Below are 27,522 nucleotides of genomic sequence, written 5' to 3' on the forward strand. Positions count from 1 at the left end.
CTCAGAATACTAAGAGCACACCACGTGCAGCTTCCCTCCTTCGTCTCTTCTGCATTCATTTACCAAGGACACCTCTGTGCCCAGTACTCTGCTGGGAGGTGGGATGCAGACAGGAAGGCGTGGCTCTCATCCTGGAGTTCACGGTCCAGAGTGGGAAACAGACACACACAACCCGCAGCAGTTATGCCTCAGTGTGACGCTTTGCTCAAGGCACGCACAGGATATGCCAAGTGGGTACAGAAGAGGGGCACATAGAACAGGGCTGAATCAGCCAGAAAGGGTTCCCTGTGCACCCCCACCCCCGCCCCGAGCCTCTGACGTGACTCACTCCGCCACTTGTGTCCGATACCGGAGGACTTCATGTGAACTGGGACCATGCAATGCTTTAAAGGGGTGCACGGCCTACACGCTTCAGGAACACAGTAGACCATCACGCTGAGTGAACACACGGTGAGAGAGCACACATTCCAAAGACACCTCCCGGACAGACGGAGGAGGGGCCAGGGAAAGGGGACAAGCTAGCCAGCGGCCCTCTGCACACAGACGGGTCCAGGAGCCCCACCGTTCTGGGACTATCCCCATCTTGGGCACCGGGGAGCAGAGGACACAGTCGCCAAGTCGTGCCCAGCGGTTTGAGTTACTAAAGTTGGCATCTCCTGACCAGTGTGAAGGCCCAACTAAAACTAACCCTGTTAATACGATGCCTTCCCCAAAGAAAAGAACCCACAGCGACACAGCAATCGTCAGGTACAGAAGATCAACCTTGAAGAAGAGTATCTCCCAACACACCTCAGAAAGACTATAAACTCATCCTTGGAACCAACCGAAAGGGAGGGACGCAAAGAGATGGCTACTTTATTATCCTGAGTATCTCAGGGGGTGAAGTAGGGAAGACGGGGATGGACCAGTCTTCCTGCCGGAAGAGCTGGCCACGGAGCTCGGGGAAGACTTGAACTGTCCCCGTATTAACATGGTCTGGTGAGCAACCACGAACTCCCGGCCAGATGGAAAACGTAGCTTTCCATTCTGCCAAGAATCGCCGTTCCTAGACATAGGTGTGTTAGTGCCTTAAAATCTGGACAGGTCCAGGGCGAGAGAAATGCAGGAGGAGCCTGCCCCAGGGGTGCCTCTTCCTCTCACGCTCCTACTGTCCACGAGGGTCACAGAGCGGGGACCTGGGACCGTCCTCCACGAGCCACCCAACCCCAGGTCACTCGGCCAGAGAAGGAGAGGGCACAGGAGGCTTAAATCAGCAGTCATTTGTGTGATTCTCTCTCTCTTCCAGATGCCACAGGTGCTCTGGGGCAGAAGACAGTTCCTCACACAACTTGGAATCCCTCCTGCTTCAGCCCCTGCACAGAGCCCCGTAGAAAGTTTAAGTCAGTTCACTACTGACTCTTGTATTCTCTGGCCATGAATGTTTAGCTACCTTCAGGCTTCTCTCCTAGGAAACAAGATTATCAAAGGGATTACCAAGGGATTACACTAAATCCCATGAAACAGATCAGTCAAGCTCAGGACAGCTCAAAAAGAGATTCTAAGAAAGAATTAACCATTGTCATGAACAAAAATTCACAGTCTTGTGAATTTTAACAATCTGGCGATCCTTCCAAGTAAACATTCCTGAGTAACTGCAGCAAGAGTTTGGGTCTGTTTCATCTTCTCCAACTATTACTGGGCCGTGTTTCTCTAGTGCAATTTTCATTCACATCTGAACAATTCCAGTCTTACCATCTGAAAAGTTGAAAGTCACATTACAGTTGATGGTGTTCCATGGTGTTAAGAAGAATAGGGCCTTTGGATAACTGTAACACACACAGGCTAAAAACCAATTTGCTACCACTAAGGCCTTAGTATCTTTTACTGAACTTACTCTCTTAGCTACTTGGGAGTTCACAATGCCATGATTATTTACATAATTACCAAGCAAACAGTAATAAGGCAAGAATAACTTGTTTGAAAATTTCCAAGTAGTTTGCTTTCTAAAATTCTTTTAATCTCGTCTGGGCCCATTAACTGTTAAGGGCACTCAGATTTGTTGCTGTTATTTGTCTAGAGAATCATCCAGACTGAGTCCCTGCCGGCTCAGGGCTTCTAAGACAGACATTCTGATGCCTGGCCAGGTGTAGAGGCCACCCAGCTGCAGGCTAAAAACAGGAAGCAAGCAAAGGAAAGCTCAGGGCAATATCAACACCACGGGAGGCTGTGAGCCTGTGTATTTTAAGGGGAGAAAGTACAAGTAAGTACAGTTATACTACATAAGGTGCAGGATATCCTCAGAGAGGCTTCTGGTAAATTGTAAGCCTACTGCTGAAGTTACTTGTCTGATAACTGTCCTTCACACTGATCATGTGCTTACTTTCTGGTCCTAAGAATAGGGCACACGAGCACACAGACCACGTGGCTGCCAGCGGGGCCAGCTCACCGTTACCCTGAGCCCCACAGCCCTCCCCAGCTCCCAAGCCAATTCCCACGTAACAGCTTCCCAGTTACGCCAGAGGAGACCGCCATGTGAGGGTGCTTATGAGAGCAGACACCCTCGCTCCCCTCTGGCCGCCGGTCAAAAGTCAGCCTCGCAGGCACCTCTGGGCAGACGGGGGGACCCCATCACAGCCCCTCAGCCCGGCTCAAAAATGTGCTCTGATAGCAGATTGCCTTCCAGTAGCTAATGGGCTCCTCCCAGCAGTGGGAGGGAAGAAAGCAAAGAGACGAAAAAGGAACCTGGTGGGGAAGAGGGAAGAAAAACGGAGGAGAGGAAAGGAATGAGGAGAGAATGGCAGGAGAGAACAGACCCTCTTTCTGAAGTTCTAATGCATGAGCAAAGCGTTGCTCTCCTTGAAGAAATTCACAAAAGGACCGCAGGCTGGCGGTTGCCTGACTTTGACAACCATCTCCCTCCTTTGTCCCTCCTGTCCCATCCGGTGACTGCGGGAGGGACCTTCCGGACACTCTGCCAGGCCCTGGGAAGACAGGAAGAACAAAAGCGCAGGCTCCCCGCCCGCCCCGCAGGCAACCTGTGCTATGAAGAGAGAGAATACATTTGCAAACACACAAGTATGACAGATATGTTTGAATATACTTGCAAACACACAAGTATGACAGATAACCCGTGATAAGGGTGATGCAGCGGAAGACCAGAGCGTAGTGCAGCGGAGGAGGGAAAAGGCAGAGGGGGTCATGAGAGACATTTTGGACGGGGTGGCTTCCACCAAAGGTGGAAGCTCACCATCATCACAGGGGCGAGGATCACTCAGGCATCTCTGTCACGAGCAGAGAATTCAAGAGCAGGACGGGGAGAAAGGGTAGCGGCAAAGTTCCAATGTACCGTGAACAGCGAAGCAAAAAAGGGTAGAGAGCGTGCTCTCGCAGGAAAGGGCCCTAGGGCACCACGGACTCACGACCCTGTGGCTCCAGCCTCGTGGCCACCAGCACGTGCAGGCAGCTGTTAGGACCACCGTGACAGCCGCCCTAGCTGTGGGTGTCTGAACGCAGAGAGCCACACTCAAACCCGATTCTCCTTTCTGTCCAAAGAAACCCAAGTAAGCTAAAGACACCAAAAATGAACTTTAAGAGAGAAAAGAGGGCCTTTCAATTGTTTTCTTTTCCAATTTCATTTTTATAAAAATCAAATGTACACACTTACTCAGCCTTGAACCTGGCTATAAGAGCCCACGAAGCCCATCCTAACTACTCCACTATTTTTCCTGCTTTGCTCAATCAGTTCTCCCAATTCCAAAGGTCAGCGATAGATCTGTTTTCAGTGTCTGGGCATCCGGTGCACACAGATGGTACAGTCACACGTGCAGTCAGGTGATGGGCTGAGCCTAGAAGCAGCCTCTGTGCGCATGCCCACCAGAGCGGAAGGCCAAGGAAAGCGTTCCGACCTCAGCGCTACACGCTTTCGTGCTGGATAAAGATTCTGGCATTCCTAGCACGGGGGGTAAACCAGTTAGTGTGCGGTGCCACGGAGAAAAGATAACAATAACTGGAGTTCAACCCTCCCCACGTGACTGTAACCTTGGGAGGTGGCGTGGCGTGGCGTGGCGTGTGGTGAAAAGTACACAGGTTTCATAGAGCTCTTCTCCAGACTTTGACATCGCTGGCGTTGTTTTAGTTTAGACAAGTTACTGGACTCCTCTGAGCCTGTCCCTCATCTGCAGAATGACCATCATTCACATACCCGTTATCTGTGTACTCAGAAGGTCTTTAGGTGCCCACTCTGTGCCAGGCCCTTAACTGGATGCCAATAGTTCAGAGAAAAAAGTGCTTCCCACTCTCAGAGCTGACGGCCAGCAGCATGGGGAGGCTTCAGAGAGGAAATTCCTAGAGGTTACAGAGGCCCAGGGAAGGGACCCCGAGGCCTCCGCACCATGACGGTGGTGCCTGGAAGCTGAACAGATGCTGAGCTGGGTGACGAGGAGTGTGGACTCCAGTGGGGTCCATGTGTACCAAGTCCCTGGGCTGAAGAAACCCAGGCAGCGATCAGGACTGACCCCAGGGCTGATCAGGCTGGTAATTATCAATAATAATAACCCCAATCATCTGCATGGTAATAAGTTAGAGTAGGGCACTTAAACTGGTACTTAAAATCTCACAAAAGTACTCTAGGGCTTCCCTGGTGGCGCAGTGGTTAAGAATCCACCTGCCAATGCAGGGGGCACGGGTTCGAGCCCTGGTCCGGGAAGATCCCACATGCCGCGAAGCAGGTAAGCCTGTGCACCACAATTACGGAAGCCCGCGTACCTAGAGCCCGCGCTCCCCAACAAGAGAAGCTACCGCAATGAGAAGCCCACGCACCGCAACAAGGAGCAGGCCTCGCTTACCGCAACTAGAGAAAGCCCACACGCAGCAACGAAGACCCAACACAGCCAAAAATAAATAAATAAATTTTTTAAGTGCTCCAAAATTACAGGAAGATATTTATTTATTTATCTATTTTTGTGTTACGTGGGCCTCTCACTGCTGTGGCCTCTCCCGTTGCGGAGCACAGGCTCCGGACACACAGGCTCAGCGGCCATGGCTCACGGGCCCAGCCGCTCCGCGGCACGTGGGATCTTCCCGGACGGGGGCACGAACTCGTGTCCCCTGCATCGGCAGGCGGACTCTCAACCACTGCGCCACCAGGGAAGCCCGAAGATATTTATTTTAAGTGAACATATTTGGACTTACATTTTTACTATTTCATGGAAAGGGGGGAGTTTTAAGCAACTTTAACTGCTGTGGACAAAATCTGCATATTGATGACTGAAAACTAATCTAGGAATCAGCAACTAATCTTTCAAAACCTTGGGTAATCTCTGAATGGCACAGTAACAAAAATCACAATGGATCCTTTCCCTGATTTAATCTTCTTTTCTCCTTTTGACCACAGGACTTATTTTACCTTTGAACTTGGCCAAAAGGGTATTGTGCTTAATTAATGTCAGAAACCAAATCCCACAAATATCAGATCCACATTTTGCATTCGTCTGGAAATGTCATTTTAATTATCACTGTACCAACCCTGACCCAATTCTTCCTGACAACCACTACACAGGAGCAAAAGCAAGTCAGCCGGAAAAATCCAGAGCCAACTTTGGGAGAGGGTCCCTACCAGAATGTCTTCTCATATTAAAGCCACTGCACCAAGAGCTAGCTGCCTCTTGTGCAATAATCCTTCAAATCCTCCATCCCTGCTTTAAGGACTTCATTCTCAAGAACCCAAGGGAGGCAAATAATCACACCTCTACGTAAGAAGAGAGAAATAAGGTGACAATATAACTGACAATAAACAGCTACATTCTGATAAATCTTAGTCCTCTAATGCCAGCCCCATCTCTGCTCCAAGACACAAACCCAACGTGAATCAAAGCCACATACAAATAAAATTCTAAGTTCAAGTGTCCAAAACTACAATCATCTCCCCACACTCAAACCTGCTCACTCTCCGAGTGCCCTGCTTCAGCTGGTCCCGGCACCACTCAGCCCGGCAGCCATCTCCCACCATGTCCCCCCCGCCCCCCTCCTCTCACTTCATCCTGAAGTGCAGCTGGTATGGCTCTCACCTCCAACCCCTCCCCTTGTTCACACTTATTCGACCACTGATGTGCATCAGTACAGACTCAACAACACTTACACCCTGGGTCATAATCCGGTGCTACCTTATTGATCAAACTCTTCTCGCTCTAGTCTGTGAGAACCTTTCAGCTGCTCCCTGTGACAGCTGACATACCCCCGTCACAGTTTTGATTTGTTTTGGTTTGGTCTGGCACGACCCTACTGTCTGGCGCTGCAAGACGCCCAGGCTCACTGTGTACATTCCCTGCTCCAGGCCTCAAACCTGCCATCCCCACAGACCCTGGCCGTGGTAGAAACCAAGATCGGAGCACTAGTGGCAGCTTCTTTTTAAGAGACCTTATTCTGCATCGGATTCTGTACCTTGTTTCTCTTAAGGGAGCTTCCATATCTAAACAAAAAGCTCAACCACGTCATTTTCAAGCTAAATCCAACTTTCACCTCCCGTTAAGACTGTGTCTCCACATCACACCGGTGCTATGTGCATCATCTCATTCACTCTCACAGCAGCTTGCCAACCTGAACACGAGGAACCGGGGCTGACGGACCAGCCGCCCGCCCAGGCCACACACTGTCCACGCAGACACAGATGCACACTCCAACGGAGGGGATCCGAAGTCCACACACTTATGATCCAGTCAGCTAGACCCAAACACCATGTACAGGAACGATGACACTTTTTGGATGATTTAACCCGTCTGCACCAAACTGAGAACTTCAAGGAAAAACTTGTAAATTTCTCATAGAGCTAAATTTCTTTCATTTAAAAGACCAGCATTTATTCTAAATTACGTCATTTCATTTTCTCTTTTTTTTTTTTTTTTTTAATGGTGTTAAAGTCTCTTGTTTTCTGAAATAAGAGATACGGTGGGGGGTTTTGGTTGTTGCTATGTTATATTTGGTGAAATTAAAGTTGGTCACCCTGGGACTTCCCTGGTGGCACAGGGGTTAAGAATCTGCCTGCCAATGCGGGGGACACAGGTTTGATCCCTGGTCCGGGAAGATCCCACATGCTGCGGAGCAACTAAGCCCGTGTGCCACAACTACTGAGCCTGCGCTCTAGAGCCCGCAAGCCACAACTATTGAGCCCGCGAGCCACAACTACTGAGCCTGCGCTCTTAGAGCCCGCGAGCCACAACTACTGAGCCTGCGCTCTAGAGCCCGCGAGCCACAACTACTGAGCCTGTGAGCCACAACTGCTGGAGCCCAAACCTAGAGCCCGTGCTCCACAACAAGAGAAGCCACTGCAATGAGGAGCCCGCGCACCACAACGAAGAGTGGCCCCCGCTCTCTGTAACAAGAGAAAGCCCACATGTAACAATGAAGACCTAATGCAGCCAAAAATAAATAAATATTTTTTAAAATAAAATAAGAAAGTTGGTCACCCTGTATCAGTCTCTCCACCCAATTTTTAAAGGTTTAACTCTGAGGAGCAAATGGCCTACAATAAAAACCTCAGCTTCTCAGCACGGCCTACAAGGCCCCCACCATCTCCCCTGCACTTTCCCCTCCAGGAATACCACACTGCTCTCAAAAACAAACTCATCATGTTCGTAAGGTGATTTCCAATCCAAGAACCGCCCCCCTCGGCCTCCACCCGCCCATCACTGGGCAAACAACTGATTAGGGATGTCACACCTTCCAAGTGTCCAGATCACCATGTGTCTAAACAGGCCAATGCCTGTTTTAATAATATCTCTTTGAATGCTTACAGTTTTAAACTATTCCCTAAGGCATCTATACTGAAAATGGCACAGTTTCAGAATCAAAGAAACAAAGCCAGGGTTTTATCACAACAGTAGGGGCGAAGCACTGAGCTGGGTGACAGTTTGCTGGAAGGAGGGCAGGTCGAGGATGGCAGAAGTCCGGGGCCACCAGCCCATTTAGAGAACTCAAACCTCCCGTCTCCCCGCCTACTCCTCCTGAGGCTGCTGTGAGAATCAGAAAACAAAAACAAACAAGAGACATTCGGGAAAGTGCTTTGAAAATACTAAAATACACAGAACCATAGTAGAAAATGGCTGGCATTATATTGTACAGACTGTTATGGGTCCCTTATTAACCATGGTTGACAGAGGAAGATTCAAATATACCCCTGCTACAAGAAACAGCATTTAATCCTTGTTTCCTACTATACTTGCAGCTCCCTAGGGTAAAAAGTACCCTTTTAAATGCTTTTAAAGCCTGCATTTCGAGTAACAGTGACTAAGGAGACAGGTTATTGGAAAGGATTTATCAAGTGAGAGAACAGTCTTTATTTTAAAGTCAGAGCCACAAGGCTTTCTCCACGGTCTTTAACATAAAATGGTCAACCCCATAATTATGTCTCCCTGTTGTTTAAAAAAAAAAAAATCTACAAGATGACAACGTAAGACAAATGCTACTTATAAGTAACACACTTTCAAATCCTCAAATGAAGGGTTCTGAAAAGAGGTCACTTCAGAACGTGAATTATTTAGCTGTCCTGCCCAGGTTTTGATTTCCTACAGCAACTTAAGCTGAATACAGAATACTGTTGAAAGGGGTGAAATAAAAATGACCACTAGCAGTATATGCTTTCAATTCTCAACTTTAAAATATAATTAAGAAACATAATCCACCATCTTCCAATATGTCCATTTTCGGCAAACTCAACCAAATTAAGAAGACAGATATACACACCTTAACAATCTACGACAAAAGAACAGAGCCAATGAGCTGGACACATGCCAATTTCCCGGCAGGGAGACAAACGAACACTTGTTACTGTGCACAATTTATTCTGTGTAATACCTATTTTCAGCTGAAGGGCTTGGAAATATCCTTCAGAGACAACAAGTTAAAAGCCTGCCAGGAAGCCCATCCCACAGGAAACCTAGACAGGGATACAGGTAGTCCACAGCACGTCCAAGGCACTCTTCTTCCAACACAAACCTCCGTCACACGGAGCTCTTTCATATCCTTTCAGCACTGCCAAAACCTGGCAAAACCTCCGTGGAAAGACTGAAGGCTAATCAATAAGACCTTTGTAAACAATGCTTCTTTCATAGTTTTTCAGTTCCATCTGTGCATTTTAAAAATGTAAATCTTTTAAAAGGAAAAAATTGTATACAATGATTCTCAAGACAGAAGCGGCACCCCTGCACTATTCTGATTTATATGTGTTTTTAATCTGCCCACTGTTGGGAAAACCATAGAAATTTCCAACCAGTAGAGTCCTTTCAAGACAGCCGATACTTATTAACGAATGTCTTGTAATTGCAAAATAATTTATTTTCATGAGCCATATACTGTGAATACACGAGAGCAGGAAAAAAAAGTTGAAAGCACATAAAATAAACAGAGGCTGATGAAAACACAGCTAACCTCGGCTCACTGTGCCTCCTTGCTCTCTCCTGGTCCTTGAAGGTCAACACTAACCTTAATAGAGCTGCAGCTTTCACAATTTTTCCTGACTAAATGCAAATACTCATAACAATTATTTTCCTAAGTTTCATCCATGATCTTCAGTTCTCAAAGCAACGATAAAATACCTTAAATATCTTATTTCCTAGTTAAGCAGCAATAATTACGAACACTTTCCAGAATATATTAGAATAGCCTACCTTTCCCAGTGGTCATGACCGTCAGTGACCGCGGTACAAATAAAAACACTGCTCTGAAAGCTACACCTGCTCACAGGCACTGACGCCTCAGCAAACTCTCCACCCACAGGGCTTCTTCAGTGCGATCTGAGCACCAAGGACAGCGGCCGCCCTTATTCCAAAATGAAAGCCTACACTCTGCAGAACAGTGATTGTTCAAGGGGCGGGGGCACCTTTCCCATCTGACGCAAGTCAGGGAGCCCTCTTTAACACTGGTGTCGAAAAAAATGTTAACCAACTACCTGACTCCCCGCCCCCCGGAAAAACAGAGAACGCTCTTAACATAAACTTTAAATGAGAAGAAAGTCACAAAGCTATGGCATTCCCACACAGATGATAAAGAAAGCTGTCGGCTGCAGCCTAAGCTACTTAAGCTGGCGCCAGAGACAGTCCCTTCCAGGCTATTTTAGGGGCGGTCTCCTTGGTGCAGCACAGTGCCCTTGCCAGTCTTGGAGTACACCATCCCCGCGGCCGTGACTACGGAATCACTTGCCTAAGATACTGAGCCAGAATCCCAAACCTCCTAACATGCAGAGTCCAGTAAACAAGTGGGGGAGGGCTGGGAACCCATTATCGGACCTGATCCACTTATTCACAACCACTGTTTTTAAAGACTGCACAATAACGGCGGCTTAGCTTCTTAATAAAGAAAAGACAATCAATTTGCCTTTCAATGAATGCTTTGTCCCAGCTATGCTGGGCAACAGTTCAGATCTTACCTAACAATCCATCGTCACTCTATTCGTTTTCAGACTTGCAGTTCTCATTTCCAACAAACTTAGAGATGATATCTAACGTTCTTCAAATTATAAAATTTTTTAGTAAAACGACAGAGGGCAGGCTGCATTTTGCAGCAAAATGACGCCCTAGATACATTACAATTTTCTGATTATCTGCTATCTAGCTTACAGTTTTGTTAGCAAATAAGTATTTTTCCTCTAGCTACAGATTTATTATGGAATTTTCAAGATTGAACCAGCATGATACTTTCATTCTTTCCTCATGAACATGTCAGCTTTGCTCAAGAAACTCAAAAGCATGCACATTTTTAACCAAATTAACAACCATGGGCCTCATTTCAATCAAATCCAATTAAAGAACATTAAGTGGCTGCAGATAAAGGACAAATGACTAGTCTATAATTACTGGCTCTTTCATGCTGAAAATTCGATTCTCCCATGAGCATAAGCACATCTGCATGATTTTTAAAACGTACACAGAAAATAATTGGCTTTTTAAAACCCATAGAAGGAAAAACTGTAATTTTTGCTTCAAGGGGTTTGCTAATTATACGGAGATGGAAAAAAAAAGAAAAAAGAAACATCTATAAAACAACATATTTTTAACTCCCATATTCTTGCCATTCAAAACTGAAAGGCCTTCAGGTAACCTAGCAACAAAAAAGAATCATACAAAGATGAAGTATTCTATTACAGACAGAACACCCATTTCCAGTTGCTGCTCAGATGCTTTTTCACTGCTGTTTAGTCACAAGTCTTACACTTCTAAAACATGAAGTCCGTGGCATTTATATAAATATAATCGATTACACATCTTAGAACAATATAATTTTGAACATGTCAAGAAATACAACCCAAGACAAAACCCATTTCTTCCCTAAGAGTATTGCTATTACATTAATAGTTCCTTTCAACTTAGCTCAAATCCAGAGCTTTTAGTTCTTACTCAAAGGAGCATTATTGTGCACAAGCAACAAAAGAAAAAACAGATAAATTAGAATTCATCAAAATTAAAAACTTAGATGCCAAGAAAGTGAAAAGACAACCCACAGATGGGGAAAAAATACTTGCAAATCAAATATCTGATAAGAAGAGTCTTGTTATCTAGTATATATAAAGAACTCTTTTAGCTCAACGACAAAAAGACAAATAAACTAATTTAGAAACGGGCAAAGGACCTGAAGAGAGATTTTCCAAATAAGATCTACAGATGACCAACAAGCACATGAAAATATACTCAGCATCGTCAGTCATGAGGGAAATGCAAATCAAAATAATGAGATACCACTGCACACCCACTAGGATGACTGTAATTTTTTAAAAAGAAAGGAAAAAATGGTGTTTTTTGTTTTGTCTTGTTGGAGAGGATGTGGAGAAAATAGAACCCTCACACATTGCTGGTGGAAATATAAAATGTGGAAACCATGCTGGGAAACAGTTTGACAGTTCCTCAAGAAGAGGAATATGCAATTCTTCAAACACAGAATCACCACAGAATCCAGCAATTCCACTTCTAGGTATATACTCAAAAAGGACTGAAAACATGTTCAACAAAAATCTGTAAACTATTCACCATACCAAAAAGGTAGCAACCATCGAAATGTTCATCACTGGATGGATGGACAGGATAAACAGAAGGTGGTCCAGCCATGCAGTGGAACAGAGGTGCTGATGCACCACAACACGCACGAACCCTGAAAACATCAATGTTAAACGAAACAAGTCACACAGACATCAACACGTACTGTGTGGTTCCATTTACATGAAATGCCCAGAACAGGCAAGTCTGTAGAGTAGATTCGCAGCTGCTGGGGCAGGGGTGGGGGTTAGGGAATTAGGAAGGTGACGGCTACGAACACCGGGTTTCTCTCTTGCGGTGACAAAAATGTTTTAAAACTGACTGTGGTGATGATTGCACATACCTGTAAATATGCTAAATATGACTGAAGTATATACTTTAAGTGGGTAAATTGTATGGTATGTGAATTACACCTCAAAAACACCATTTTTTAAAAAGTACATTACTGTTAAAGAAAACGTGCATTAAATTTTAAATGTATACTCCAAAATCACCCAAAACTCTACAAGAAACACAATTATGAGAGTTATTCTCAAATGATGTTCTATTTATTTAAAAAAAAAAAAAATGAATATATCCCTGAGATGGAGCAATGGAGGAGAAACCTATCGTTTTGAGCACCAACCCCATCCGGGCACGGCTGGGAGCTTTACACCCGACCTCATTTACCCTGCAGAGCACAGGAGTGAGCCGGCTCCCAGGAGGGAAGTGCGGTGCCCCGAGTCACACGGCCCGCGTGTGGGGGCAGAGAAGCCTTTCCTAAGGAGGAACGATGGCCACACTCGTCCACAGCAGCCCCTTTCGGCTTCTCCCTGACGCTCTGTCTACCTGTCCCGTGGGGGACTCGGGCACCCACACTCCAAAACGGACACCTGCTGTGGCCACACACAGTCACCACTCATTAAAGTGTTAGGTCCCTGTTGAGTCACTTGTTAAGTCCTCCTGCTGTGAACAGAGGCTGAATTTTCACAAATGGGGTTTGAGAGACAGATCACTCAACAGACGGCTTGCCGGGTCAGCCTAGGAAATACACACGTACGAATCAAACACCGCGGCCTTCCATCCATCAGAACCCTGGCCCAAAGGCAGTTCAGGAACCTGGAAATGAGCCCCATGTTTCCATCCTCTCTTTGCCTTTGACTCATTTCTTCCTCAGGTCTAACTCTCATCTGGTACCCAAGAATCCATAGGGAAAAGCAGAAAACAAGAAGGACTGGGGTACCTCAGGTACGAAGTTTCCACGTATGCACTCTGTGTTATCAATAATAAGAGATTACAGAGGAAAACACTGATGCCCCTCAAACGAGCCAACTCCAGAGGACTCACCAGGACTAAGAACAGAAGACAGACGGAGGTGTTTGGGGCCCAGAATGCCCTGTACTCAGGGGGCTAAGAGTCCAATGCAGAAGAGGGACATCGGTCAAATCACCAAATGCAGCAAAGTAGGGGATGCTTGGAAGTGTCCAACAGGGAGGTCAGGGAAAGCTTTCTAGAGCCAGAGGGAGGGAATACTGAGCTGGAAAGGATGAGGAACAGCGAGATAAGAAAGAGGAGACAGAAGAGACGTGCACCAGGGTCTCAGAGGAAGAGTAATGAGGACAGGTGGCCCCAGGGGAGGGCCGGGCTGAGAAGGCTGCAGGGCCAGATGGAGCACGGCTGCAGCAGGCTGCTAAGGACTGGGGGGTATCTTGAGAGCAATGAATTGAAACAGGAAGAAGATTTTTTTTTAATCATGTGAGTAGTGAGGGCAGGAGGCAGAATCCACCTGCAACACAGAGCTGCTCGGAAAGCCTTCGTCTAACCCTATGGGACGGAAGCCCTCCCCACAGTCACCATCAGCACGCAGCTAACGTATGATGTTCACGCCTTTCCCTCCTCTTGAAACAAACAGGACTCACCAACTGTAATTTGTTTTCCTCTGTTCTTATAAATTTATTTATTTAATTTATTTATTTTTGGCTGTGTTGGGTCTTCGTTGCTGCGCAGGGCTTTCTCTAGTTGCGGCGGACGGGGGCTACTCGTCGTCGCGGTGCGTGGGCTTCTCATCGTGGTGGCTTCTCTTGTTGCGGAGCACAGGCTCTAGGCACACGGGCTTCAGTAGTTGTGGCTCACGGACTCTAGAGCGCAGGCTCAGTAGTTGTGGCACTCGGGCTTAGTTGCTCTGCGGCACATGGGATCTTCCTGGATGAGGGCTTGAACCCGTGTCCCCTGCATTGGCAGGTGGATTCTTAACCACTGCGCCACCAGGGAAGCCCCCCCGTTCTTAAAAGTAGACGATAACAACGGTGTGCTTATTTTTGGGAGATTAATGCTTGCAAAATTCCTAAGAAGAATATACCTAATCTGAAACTGATGCTCATTTTCTATATTAATGTTCTACTAAAAAATACAGAAAGGGCCAGGCCCACGTCTTGAACCCGACTTGAATGACATAATGTGTTCCAGCTCTTCTTCACTTGCAGCCCATTATTTCTGATGAATGGAGGTGAAACAAGGCCTGGTGAAGCTGGGTGGCGCCCACATGGGGCTCCGTTATTCTCATCTATGCACCTTAGCATACATTTAACATTTTCCAAATAAAGAAATGAAAAAGGAAGGGGGTCAGAAGACCTTGCTCTGAGGCCGCCCCCAGGTGCGCCCAGAGTTTGGCTACAGGCTGTGTCCACCTTCAAGGATCTGAGCAAGGATCCGACCTGCTCAGACTTCTGAAAAGTGAACATCTCTCAGGCTAACATCAAAGTGACAGTGCAGGTAATACTTATAAATGTTTTTAACACTGTCCTGGCTGAAGGAAAAAGGAGACAGGAGAAGACCTCCTGGCCTCAGTCTCTTCCACCACAGAGCAGTCTTCATCCAGAGAGAAAGATCGGTCCCCTCATTTCGGCGACGTCGCACAACAGACCAGACCGGGGGGAGGAGGCAGGGGGACCGCGAGCAGGTGGCTTCAACAGTGCGGGCAAAGGGGCTGGAGAAGAGCGCTGGGGCCACCGAGAGGCGTCCACAGCCACAGGAGCCAGTGGCGAGGCACCAGGCGGGGAGGAAGGTGGGGCCTCCGGGGTGACAGGCAAGTCCTGATTCACACGCCTGGGTGGACAGTGGAGCGGTCGTCCACGGGAGATGTACAGAGGGAAGCTAGGACAAGGTCATGTTGAGGTGTTCTGGGTTTTGTCTTTGGGACATGAGTCTGGGTGCGTGTCTCCAATACATGAAGAAATGTCAGACAGGCAGCTCCTTCACATACGGTTAGCAGCATTGGACGCATTTATGGAAACATGTTATCTGGCTAGTAAACAGAGTTCCGGCCATGGAAAATTATAACCCAGAGGAGAGCACTGCCTGAGAAAGAGAAAGGCATAGAACCGAGCCAGCCTTAAGAATTTAGCGGCAAGTAGCAGAGAGCAAACCTAGAAACAACAGTCCAACAGCAGGAAAAAAACATCAAAAGGAGGTCAGGCCAGAGGAGGCAAGGAGGAAGGATGCTTCCAGGAGGGGGAGATGGGGCTCAGCAGTGTCCAGCATGGTGAGAGGCCGGGCAGGGTGAAGACTGGCAACGCCAGCGGGTGGAGTAGCGTGGCCATCACCCCGTAACAGCGCCGTCAGCTGTGTCGATGACGTGAGCTGACCCCGAGCCTGGAGCAGTCTGAGGAGGTGACTAGGCGAAGAGACTGAGACAGGGAATACAGATGTTTAAAAAAGCAAACCACAGGACCAAGACGGAGTCACTTACACTAGGCCGCACAACCAGAGTGGGGCTGAATACCTAACCCAACTGCTGCTTCAACCTCCCTACCAACTGCGGTCTCACGCGGTCAGTCAGGAATTTCCCGGTCGGCACCAGGGAGGTCACCCGTCTCATGGGTGTCCTCCAGCCCCAGTGAAGGTGAGGTCACTGCCACACAGACCCGTCCCGTCCCCCACAGGTGGGTTACTTTAGCCTGAAATAAGCTTTTCTGTTTATGACTTCCTTGTCTTGCCTTTAGAAAACCTTTCCCTTTCTCTACTCCTTTTGGAGCAACCCCCCCGACACACACACCCTCGCTAGATGGGATGCTCCCCAACTCAAGACTCGTTCAGTAAAGCCAAGTAGATCTTTAAAATTTACTCAGTTGAATTTTTTTTTTTTTTTTTTTTTAACACAGACGTCTCAGGAAAAGTTTGCTGTACAGGGGAGGAGAGAAGCAGAGCAACGAGAATGGCTGGAGATATACATATGCATGTTTTTACCGAACGACACTCGACATGCTTAAGAGTCAACAGTCCAGACAAAGCGGGGGGGGGGGGGGGGGGGCGGCGAGGAGTGAGAACAAGTGCAGGCCAACCTTTCTCATGAAGTTAGGTGCAAAAAAACTGCTCGACAAGGTACTCGCAAACCGAACACAACACTGTATAAAAAGAACTGTACACTATGACCAAGTGGGATTTATTCCAGGTATGCAAGAGTGGATTATTACCTGAAAAAACTCCATCAATATAACGTCACAATATCATCAGGCTAAAGAAAAACAGTATCAATTGACATCAAAAAAAAAGCATTTGAAAACAAAAAAAGCAATACCCTAAAAGGAATCCAGATTGGAAAGAGAGAAGTAAAACAATCTCTATTCACAGATTAAATGACCTAGTATATAGAAAATCCTAAGGAATCCACTGGAGAGGAAAAATCTAGCTAAAAAATGGGTTAAGCAAGGTTGCCAAATACAAGATCAAATATAAAATTCTACTTTATTTCTATACGCTGGCAAAGAACAATCCAAAAATAAAATGAAGAAAAGAATTATATTTCCAATATGACCAAAAAGAATAAAATACTTAGGAATAAATTTAACCAAAGTAGTGCAAGACTTACAAATTGAAAACTACAAAACATTGTTGAAAGAATTCCAAGACCTAAATAAATTGAAAGGTATCTTACATTAATGGATTAGAAGGCTTAATGCTGTTAAGATGGTAATATTTCTCAAACTGGTCGACAGGTTCAACACAGTCCCTACCAAAATCCTGTAATTCATATGGAAATGCAAGGAACCCAGCAGAGTCAAAACAATCTTGAAAAGAAGAACAAAGTTGAAAAGCACAAACTTCAACCCAAATGTCCTTCAACTGTTGAGTGGATCAACAAAACATGGTGTATTTATTAAAAAAAAAATGTTATTCAGCCATAAGAAGGAATGAAGTACTGACATATGCTACCAGGTAGATGAACCTTGAAAATATTAAGTGAAAGAAGCCATACACCATATGATTCCATTTATATAAAATGTCCAGAACAGGCAAATCCACAAAGACAAAAGACAGGTTGTCAGGGACTGGAAGGACAGGGAAACAGCTAGTGCTAATGGGCACAGGTTTTCTTGGGGCTGCTGACAATTTTCTAGAATTAGACAGTGGTGATAACTGCACAATTTTCTGAATATATGAAAAACCACTGAATTATGCACTTTCACAAAGTGAATTTTTTTAGTATGAATTATACCTTAATATTTAAAATATGCTGATGATCAGGCTTCCCTGGTGGCGCAGTGGTTTAGAATCCGCCTGCCAATGCAGGGGACACGGGTTCGAGCCCTGGTCCGGGAAGATCCCACATGCCGTGGAGCAACAAAGCCCGTGCGGCACAACTACTGAGCCTGCATCCTAGAGCTCGTGAGCCACAACTACTGAGCCCATGAGCCACAACTACTGAAGCCTGTGCGCCTAGAGCCTGTGCTCCGCAACAAGAGAAGCCACCACAAAGAGAAGCCCGCGCACCGCAACAAAGAGTAGCCCCCGCGAGCAGCAACTAGAGAAAGCCTGCACGCAGCAATGAAGACCCAACACAGCCAAAAATAAATAAATAAAATATGCTGATGATTTCAGAAAAAAGTCCAATACCCATTTGTAATAAAAAGCCAGATAAGTAGGAATGAGGTAGTAGAACTACCTCATCTTGCTAATGAACACCTACAAAAAGACCTACAGTTAACATCAAACTTAGTTATGGAAAACCTAGGACTGGGAACCAGGCAAGGAGGTCCACTCTCACCATCCTTATTTTACATATGGCAGAAGTTCTAGCCAGTGCAATAAGGCAAGAAAAGGAAAGAAAAAGTATACACATCTGAAAGAGACAAAACGGTTCCTGCTTGTGGATGACATGACTGTCTACGCAGAAAATCCCAAGGAGCCAACAAAAACTCCTAGAACTAACAAGAAAGTTCAGAAAGGTTGCGATACAAGCTGTATAAAGAGCAAGCAGGAGAAAGCAGAGGGTGGATGGGTTGAAAAAAGTAGAAGACTCAATGGTCTGAAGTCCAGAAGAGTTCAAAGAATGCTTTTACACTGGAAGTCAGTGGGTAAATAAAAAGGAGAAGCTGGGTCGGGGCGGGGGGGGGGGGGGGGGGACTTTTATTCTGCTGCTACTGCAGCTTCTCTATGCTACCTGCTACCTAAATGTTCAATGGCTCCAGCAAAGAAGAAAATGAGGTGGTTTATTTTTTGACAGCAATTAAACACCTTGCTGGTCTCCCAAAGTTACTGATGAGAGACCAAGCTATTTGGGTTAGGAATTCTAAAACCTTTATATATGCGCCTTTCCGTTATTCTATTCTGGCTCTAACAATTAAAACAGTAAGTCTACGCATCAACAGGCATACCTCGTTTCAGTGCACTTTTTCATTACTGTGCTTTGCAGGTACTGCGTTTTTTTGGTTTTGTTTTTTTTACAAATTGAAGGGTTTGTGGCAAACCTGCGTCAAGCAAATCTACTGAAGCCATTTTCCCAAACAGCACTTGCTCCCTTTGTGTCTCTGTGTCACATTTTGGTAATTCTCACAATATTTCCAACTTTTCCATTATTACTGTATTTGTCATAATGATCTGTGATCAATGATCTTTGATGTTACTATTGTAAAAAGATTATGACTTGCTGAAGGGTCAGATGATGTTTATCATTTTTTTAGCAAATAAAGTATTTTTTAATTAAGGTAGGTACACTGTATTTTTTTTCCAGATATAATGCTATCGCACCCTTAAAAGACTACAGTATGGTGTAAACGTAACTTTTATATGCACTGGGAAACCAAAAACTTCATGTGACCCATTTTATTCGCTTTACTGCAGGGGTCTGGAACCGAACCTGCAATGCCTGCCTCCTAAGTATGCCCCTACAGTAAAAAGCTGAACAGGTCTCTAAGAAATTTTGAGTTAAGGCTTTCTTACAATCTGTTATTTTTTAACACAGAGCCTAACAGAACTGTTTCCATTCTCAACCCTACCCCTATAAGCGCGCGCACACACACACACACACACACACACACACACACACACACACACGGACACACACGGACACACATGGACACGCACACATACATATGCACATTTCACAAAAATAAGGAAACGGGGGGCAATGTTCACACCTGGACAATTAGAATAAAACGTTGCTGGGATGCTCCCAATGCCACAGGGTTTTGGTATTCCTGATGATTAAATCATATCGTCAGTTCATTAAAACTCACAGAGTATTCAAGATATATGTGAATCAAGCCATCATGCTGTATCCCTTAAACTTATACAGTGATGTAGGTCAATTATTTCTCAATAAAACTGGGGAAAAAATACTCATGGAGTGCATATATATAATTTTCTAGGCAAGGCCTCCAACATGGTGTGGTCTTTCTCCCCATTGCCAGCACCGTAATGAGATTCTGTCTCATATATAATAAAGGCATGAAGCACAAACTTGCTTTTCTGCCACCAATGCTACCTCCTTGCCCATTACTTTCCATCTTGGTGTCAACAAGTTTTAAACTGGAAAACCACATGAATACACACACACACAATTAAAAGCATGTGTCAAGCCGGTCTCTTCAATAAGTGATGCTGGGAAAACTGGACAGCTACATGTAAAAGAATGAAATTAGAACACTCCCTAACACCATACACAAAAATAAACTCAAAGTGAATTAAAGACCTAAATGTAAGGCCAGACACTATAAAACTCTTAGAGGAAAGCATAGAACACTCTCTGACATAAATCGCAGCAAGATCTTTTTAGACCCACCTCCTACAGTAATGAAAATAAAAACAAACCAAAAAAAAAACACAAATGGGACACAATTAAACTTAAAAGCTTTTGCACAGCAAAGGAAACCATAAACAGAAAGAAAAGACAACCCTCAGAATGGGAGAAAATATTTGCAAATGAAGCAACTGACAAGGGATTAATCTCCAAAATATACAAACAGCTCATGCAGCTCAATATCAAAAAAACAACCCAGTGAAAAAAACGGGCGCAAGACCTAAATAGACATCCCTCCAAAGAAGACATACAGATGGCCAACAAACACATGAAAAGATGCTCAACATCACTAATTATTAGAGAAATGCAAATCAAAAGCACAATGAGGTATCACCTCACACCGGTCAGAACGGCCATCATCAAAAAATTTACAAACAATAAATGCTGGAGAGTGCGTGGAGAAAAGAGAACCCTATTGCACTGTTGGTGGGAATGTAAACTGGTGCAGCCACTATGCAGAACAGTATGGAGTTCCTTAAAAAACTAAAAATAGAGCTGCCATATGATCCAGCAATCCCACTCCTGGGCATATATCCAGAGAAAACCATAATTCGAAAAGATACATGCACCCCAGTGTTCACTGCAGCACTATTCACAACAGCCAGGACATGGAAACAACCTAAATGCCTATCAACAGAGGAATGGATAAAGATGTGGTGTGTATATATATATATATATATATATATATATATACATACAATGGAATATTCTCAGCCATAAAAAGGAATGAAATAGTGCCATTTGCAGGGACGTGGACAGACCTAGAGACTGTCATAACAGAGTGAAGTAAGTCAGAAAGAGAAAAACAAATATCATATAATATCGTTTATATGTGGAATCTAGAAAAATGGTACAGATGAACTTATCTGCAAAGGAGAAACAGAGACACAGATGTAGAGAACAAACTTATGGATACCAAGAGGGGAAGGGGTGGGTGGGTGGGATGAACTGGGAGATTGGGCTTGACATATATACGCTACTGTGTATAAAACAGATAACTAATGAGAACCTGCTGTACAGCACAGGGATCTCTACTCAATGCCCTGTGGTGACCTAAATGTGTAGGAATCTAAAAAGGAGGGGATGTATGTATACATGTAGCTGAGGCACTTTGCTGTACAGCAGAAACTAACACAACATTGTAGAGCAACTATACTCCAAGAAAAAAATAATAAGCGTAAAACAAAACGAAATAAAAAACAAAAAAATAAATACAAAATAAAAGCACGCGTCTAGCAATTGGCTGGACAGCTCTGCCCACACACACTGTCAACCCCCCTCATCGCTGGTCTCAGCTCTACCAATGATACAGTTGAAAGCACATAGAAAAGTATATATAAAAGTAGAGGGTAATATGCAGAAATTATGCCATGGTTAAAACTGCATACAAATTATACAGTTATAGGAAAATTACTTAGAAGATAATACAGAAAAATGAAAACTGATTTGCTGGTGATAGCAGAATCATAATTAATCTTTCTTTTAATACTGTAACGATTTTACAAATGTATGAAAAAGAAATTTTAAAAAAGCATTTTATAAGAAACATGCTATTTAAAAACAAATTCCGTACTGGTAACGACGGGTACACAACTAGAGTGTGAGCTTAGAGACCTGGATTCTGTTTCCTGCTCTGCCCTCAAGTACTATGTCCCTTTGCAGGAAATCACTCAAACTTCTTTAACAGCCTCAAGATAGTCAAAATCTGAAGGCTACGCTATGATCTCAGATCCCTAGCAATCCTGAAACAGCTATGATACAATGATGTATCCAACGTTAGAAAACTTCTCGTTGGCAACGGACTTCCTGATGACTTCCAAACGGCGTTAAGGATAAAGAAGTGAAAAAAAAGCAAAGTTCTTACCCTCATGAATAAACAAAAAAACAGTTCTGCGGTAATATTCATTAAGGAGGAAAGTCACGCCAGGTGAGGGCAGAGAGCGTTCCCTTATAACACTGGGTGCGCTGTTCTGGACGCCTGTGTAATGAAGCGAGACTGCAGCCGAGCTCTGGGTGGGATAAGGAGGAGGCCCTAATGACAGCTGGGAACAAGAGCCTCAAGCAGAAGGAATCACAAGCACAGAGGCCCTGAAGCAGGAGAAACATGCTAAAAATTAGCAAGGAAGCCAACAGGCTGGAGCCAAGAGAACTTTCAGGAAGAACAATGGTAGATGACCTCAGAATGGGGGCTGCAGGTGCCCCGGTGGGGCACCGTGAGTCACTGCGCTGGGAAACCTCTGGGGGATTCTGATGAACAAGGGATTAACGTTACTTGCGCTACATTCTAAAGGGATCAGTCTGGCTGCTGAGTGAAAAACAGACTTTAGGTGTGGGGAGAGAATAAAATCAGGAGTGCAGGCAAAACACCGTGATGGCTTGTACTAGGAGGAGAGGAGCAGTTACACAGGGAATCTTTGGGATTCTAGATGTATTTTTAAAAATAAAGGCAACAGGATTAGCTGATGGATTCAGTGTAGGTTATAAAAGAAAGTCAATGACAACTCCATAGTTTCGAGCTTGCGAAAGTAGGTAAATGGAGGTTAAATCTTGAGACCTAGAAACTCCTATCAAGGTATCAAATTCAGCTATTCAGGAATAGCATATAGTGTAAGTAATACTTATGCTAAAAGTGGAAGTGAAGAAGCAAAAGTAGAATGGTTGCTTTTTCTACTCACCATTTGCAGACTGTATCATGTTTCCAGATTTTTGGACTTCATCAAATTTTGTAAAAATTACATTCAACCTGGATGAAGAAAAAATATATATATATTATACAAACTATTAACCATATTACAATTACATTAACATATTTACAATCATAGTATACACTGAAGGTGAGTCTCACTCATTGATAACAGACCCATCTAACAACAACAGTAGCTATGCTAACAGCATTATCAATAGCCAACAATGAGTGAGCACCTGCTTATTACAAGCCAAGCACCGACCTAAGCTCTACCTGAAAAATCTCCTTTGATTCTTGCAACAGCTGTATAAGGGGTTATCAGTATCCCCATATGACAGACGAGAAAATCAAAACCCCCTTACTTAAGGTAACACACTTGGTCAGGGTAGAGATGCCAGCCCTGAGAGTAAGAACCCAGAGCCCAGGCTCTCAGACATTATACTAAACTGACTGACGTCTCTACACAAAATGTATGCATCATGAAAACTGTTTATATCTCCTATTTCTGTCTAAGCACAGACTGCTGATTACTCAGGACAAAGATTTTCAAAATGCATTGATATTACAGTACAAAGGCTTTTCTGTGACTTTTGCTTATTTTAAAAATGCTGTAAATAATTTCTCTAGAAGCAAATGTTGTGACTGGATAATCCTCAGCTTAAAAATCTGCATGACATGTATTTTCTATTAGTGGATCATTTTCACCATGACATTTTAAAAGAAGCAAAACTCTTTAACCACCAAATATTCCATCCTAGTGACACCGAAAATGAGAGGAAAACTGGGGGTGGGGGTGGGGTTTACCTTGTAGGAAAACTCAAGAAAAAAGAGGCTTTCCGAACGAAACACAGATATATTGGAATAAGCCTAAAGGTTGAGATTCCAAAGTCACGCACTTTTGCATTGAAACCTACGCCACCCACTTCCAGGACTAGACTAGAAACGTTAGCACTTTCCTACAAACCAGCCTGTCATACAAGCTCTAATCATTTCAAACATGTTTGATTTCCTTTCCAACCAGGATGGAAGCCCCTTGGGTATAGGAATGGGACCTATATTATCTTTGGTATTCTGTGTACACCACACATCACATCATGCAGGAGGGTGACATCACCGAATGAGAAGGCTGGTGCCTGGTCCCGCCCCCGCGCGCATGGTGGAAAACTAGGTAGTTCACACACTCCGGTCTCAGCTCATGCACTCGTTCATTAGCTGAGCCAGCACTGAGCTAGCTAGATGCTGAGTGTGGGAAGGTCCCACCCTCTAGAGCTCCTACTTACCTCTACTTCATTCTATTCTACTTAGACTGTGACATTCTAGGAAACAAGGGAGCCAAAAATACTCATAAGCAAACACGAGGTAAGTGAAGGAGATGAACCAGTCTGATAACACGGCCCCTCCCGCTTCCCGTCCTATGGCGGATATTGATCTTTTCAACCCATCTTTCCATCTAAGTCCAGATGTAGCCTCAGAATCCTTCCCAAAACTGCTCCAGGCAGCTACGACCAATGAATCAAAGTCGGCACTGAGTTAAAGTTCTATTTGTCATCCCAGGACCAGATGAGTAAAACTATTGCTCACTTGCAACTCCCGTGGTTACTAAAAATCTGGAAAGATGCCTTAGAATCAAGTTCTTAGGATGTTTCCATCACCTGCCCTTTGATAAGTAACAAAGATCCCCACTGGCTTAACAAGCCCATAAATAATATCCCTACGCAGGTTGCCGGGGCCTGCCCTGACCAAGTTGCCACTTTATTGCATCACAGCCACACCCTCTGACATGAGCATGTCTGCAAGGCTGCACATCGGGGACAAAGGGCACCTCCAGCTGGCTGTCCCTGAAATCACTGGGAGGGGCGAGTATTTCCTCCATTCCTGGGAGAGCGTTCACCATTATCGATGGCAACTGTGGAAGCACCTGTAGATTCTCTGTAGCTCGCAGGTAGGGTCTCCTCACAGCGGCCACGGGACCCACAACCGGTAGGCCCAGACGACTAGGTATGGGAAGGCTAAGATGATTACCGCTGTTGGCACCTGCACCATAATTCAGAATTACTTCAGGCAGCCGTGCTTTCCAGCTCCTGCCTCAACAGCTGCCTAGACAATGGCTCCTGCCCAGATGACCACCCCGGGATCGCAGGAGCCTGGCTTTATGACAGCCCGAGAGCAACAAAACCTCCCCTGGGAGTGCCTTCTGTCTCCTAGCCCTGAGCACAGCAATACAAAATGCCTCTCCCAGGACCTACCAACTTGCACAAGTCTGAAAGGGTGAGTTTTACAGGTTCAAAGACGTTGAATACATAACTAATGATTACCCTCTGAAGCCACCAATTTTTTTTGCACTTTCTAAATTTTAAATCTCAAATATAAAATAAATTTCTTCACTAGTTTGACAAATAACCCAATACCATTTTCCTCTGATTTTTCTGAATTTAAATTTTATTTTCAACTCTTCAATGCAACTGGTGTTTATTTTACTGTAAGATTTAGATCTAATTACGCCTTCCTAGAATATTTTATACGTTTAAAATAATCTCCTAAAAGCAAATACTAGTAATCTCATGGTAAACAAGCTCCAGTTCTACACTCAGAGTTTATAATTGGCTTTTCAGTCCACTACTCTTAAATATGAGTACGTACCAAGGATTATAAACTATATGAGCAAAGCTTGTAATATGAAAAAGAGAGACCAAAAGGAACACACACATACCCCACTCCCAAATCCCAATTTAGAGAAAAGACTACGAACAGATTGTTTGTTTGTTTGTTTTTGCGGTACGCGGGCCTCTCACTGTTGTGGCCTCTCCCATTGCGGAGCACGGGCTCCGGATGCGCAGGCTCAGCGGCCATGGCTCACGGGCCTAGCCGCTCTGCGGCATGTGGGATCTTCCCGGACCCCGGGCACGAACCCGTGTCCCCTGCATCAGCAGGCAGACTCTCAACCACTGCGCCACCAGGGAAGCTCCAAACAGTTTTTAATATATTATTTCTATTTCCAAAGAGATGAGAAAATATTTTAATTATAAAAGCACACAGGGGGCTTCCCTGGTGGCACAGTGGTTGAGAGTCTGCCTGCCAGTGCGGGGGACACGGGTTCGAGCCCTGGTCTGGGAGGATACCACATGCTGCAGAGCGGCTGGGCCCGTGAGCCACAACTGCTGAGCCTGCGCGTCTGGAGCCTGTGCTCCGCAACAAGAGAAGCAGCGATAGTGAGAGGCCCGCGCACCGCGATGAAGAGTGGCCCCCGCTTGCCCCAGCTGGAGAAGGCCCTCACACAGAAACGAAAACCCAACACAACCATAAATAAATAAATTAATTAAAAAAATTTTTTTTAAAAAAAGAATGCAACACAATTCTTAAAAAAAAAAAAAAAAAAGCACACGGGGAGGAGCCCTTCAAAATGGCACCATAAGGACCTCTGAAAATCTGCTCCTCCAAAGAAGCAAAGAAAACATCAGCAAAATCAAGTTTTCCAAAACTGGAAATTAAACAAAGGCTTGCAACAATCCGAGCATTCTTCAAGCAAAAAGGCTGAATCTTGGTAAGAACAGTAAGTTTTCCATTGCTTTGCAAGTGCCCTATTTCCATCTCAACTCAGGCTGAAAACCAACAGCCTCACAACCACTAGAAAAAGTTGAACAAGTCTGGAGCCCCTAAGAATCCGCATTCCCAGAGAACTGTCATTATCTGACCTGCCTGGCATATCCCTGAACCCCCATTCACAGGGCTTGTCTTTATCGCACCTCACTCAGAGCATGCTCAGTGTGAGACCCTTTTCCCTGAGGCCACAATCAAAAAGAATCCACAATGACTATTTAACACGGCAATAACCGCTGGGGCAAAGAAACTGACCAAAAAACTTATAAGGAAAAACTGGAGGATGAGATGTTCTCAGGAACCTTTGAAAAGCTCTGACACATTCCTGGGAATCTAGAAGATCGCATATATGGACAAGGCTGTGTGCATGCCTGAGAATGACCCAAGGCACTAACGTCTCACCTCTGCCTACCGTGAGATTCTGCACAAGCAGGCAGTAAAGAGACATAAGGGCAGTAACTTATAAACTGCCTGCCAGAACACTGAAAGCACGTCCCAACACACAGAGCCTTCAGCAAAGGGACTGAAGGAAACCCCTGTCCAATCATCAGCTGAACGCTAACCTAACCAAGGACAGATGACTATAGTAAACACACACAACCAAAAAATACAGACTTTACAGCATTAGTTCAGATAAGTCACTAAACAAGCAATGAGCAACGAAAACAACACCAACAACAGCAAGCCTGGGGAAAATATAAGAACCAAGGTCTCACCAAATACAGAATATCAATGAAGAGATGGAAAACATAAGAATCATACAGAAATTCTCGAAATGAAATTAAACATTTATAAACAACTAAAATTAAAAATTCAGGGCTTCCCTGGTGGCACAGTGGTTAAGAATCCGCCTGCCAATGCAGGGGACACGGGTTCGAGCGCTGGTCCGGGAAGATCCCACATACTACGGAGCAACTAAGCCCATGCGCCACAACTACTGAGGCTGTGCTCTACAGCCCACGAGCCACAACTACTGAAGCCCGTGTACCACAACTACTGAAGCCTGTGCGCCTAGAGCCCATGCTCTGCAACAAGAGAACCCACCGCAATGAGAAGCCTGCGCACCGCAACAAAGAGTAGTCCCTGCTCGTTGCAACTAGAGAAAGCCCGCACACAGCAACGAAGATCCAACGCAGCCAAAAAATAAATAAATAAATAAAATAATTTTTAAAAAAAAATAAAAATAA

General features: G+C 44.9%; 1 protein-coding gene across 1 annotated transcript in view; it reads right to left on the reverse strand.

Annotated features, from left to right (window-relative positions):
* The window catches only part of CLASP1 (cytoplasmic linker associated protein 1), a 267,853-nt gene that overhangs the window by 131,056 nt on the left and 109,275 nt on the right, over positions 1-27,522 (reverse strand). The window contains exon 8 of the mRNA XM_060016946.1: positions 22,728-22,795. Coding sequence (XP_059872929.1) covers positions 22,728-22,795 — 68 coding nt within the window. The remainder of the gene's footprint in view (positions 1-22,727; positions 22,796-27,522) is intronic.

Source organism: Delphinus delphis, chromosome 7 (assembly GCF_949987515.2).
Source record: "Delphinus delphis chromosome 7, mDelDel1.2, whole genome shotgun sequence".
Lineage (NCBI taxonomy): Eukaryota > Metazoa > Chordata > Mammalia > Artiodactyla > Delphinidae > Delphinus > Delphinus delphis.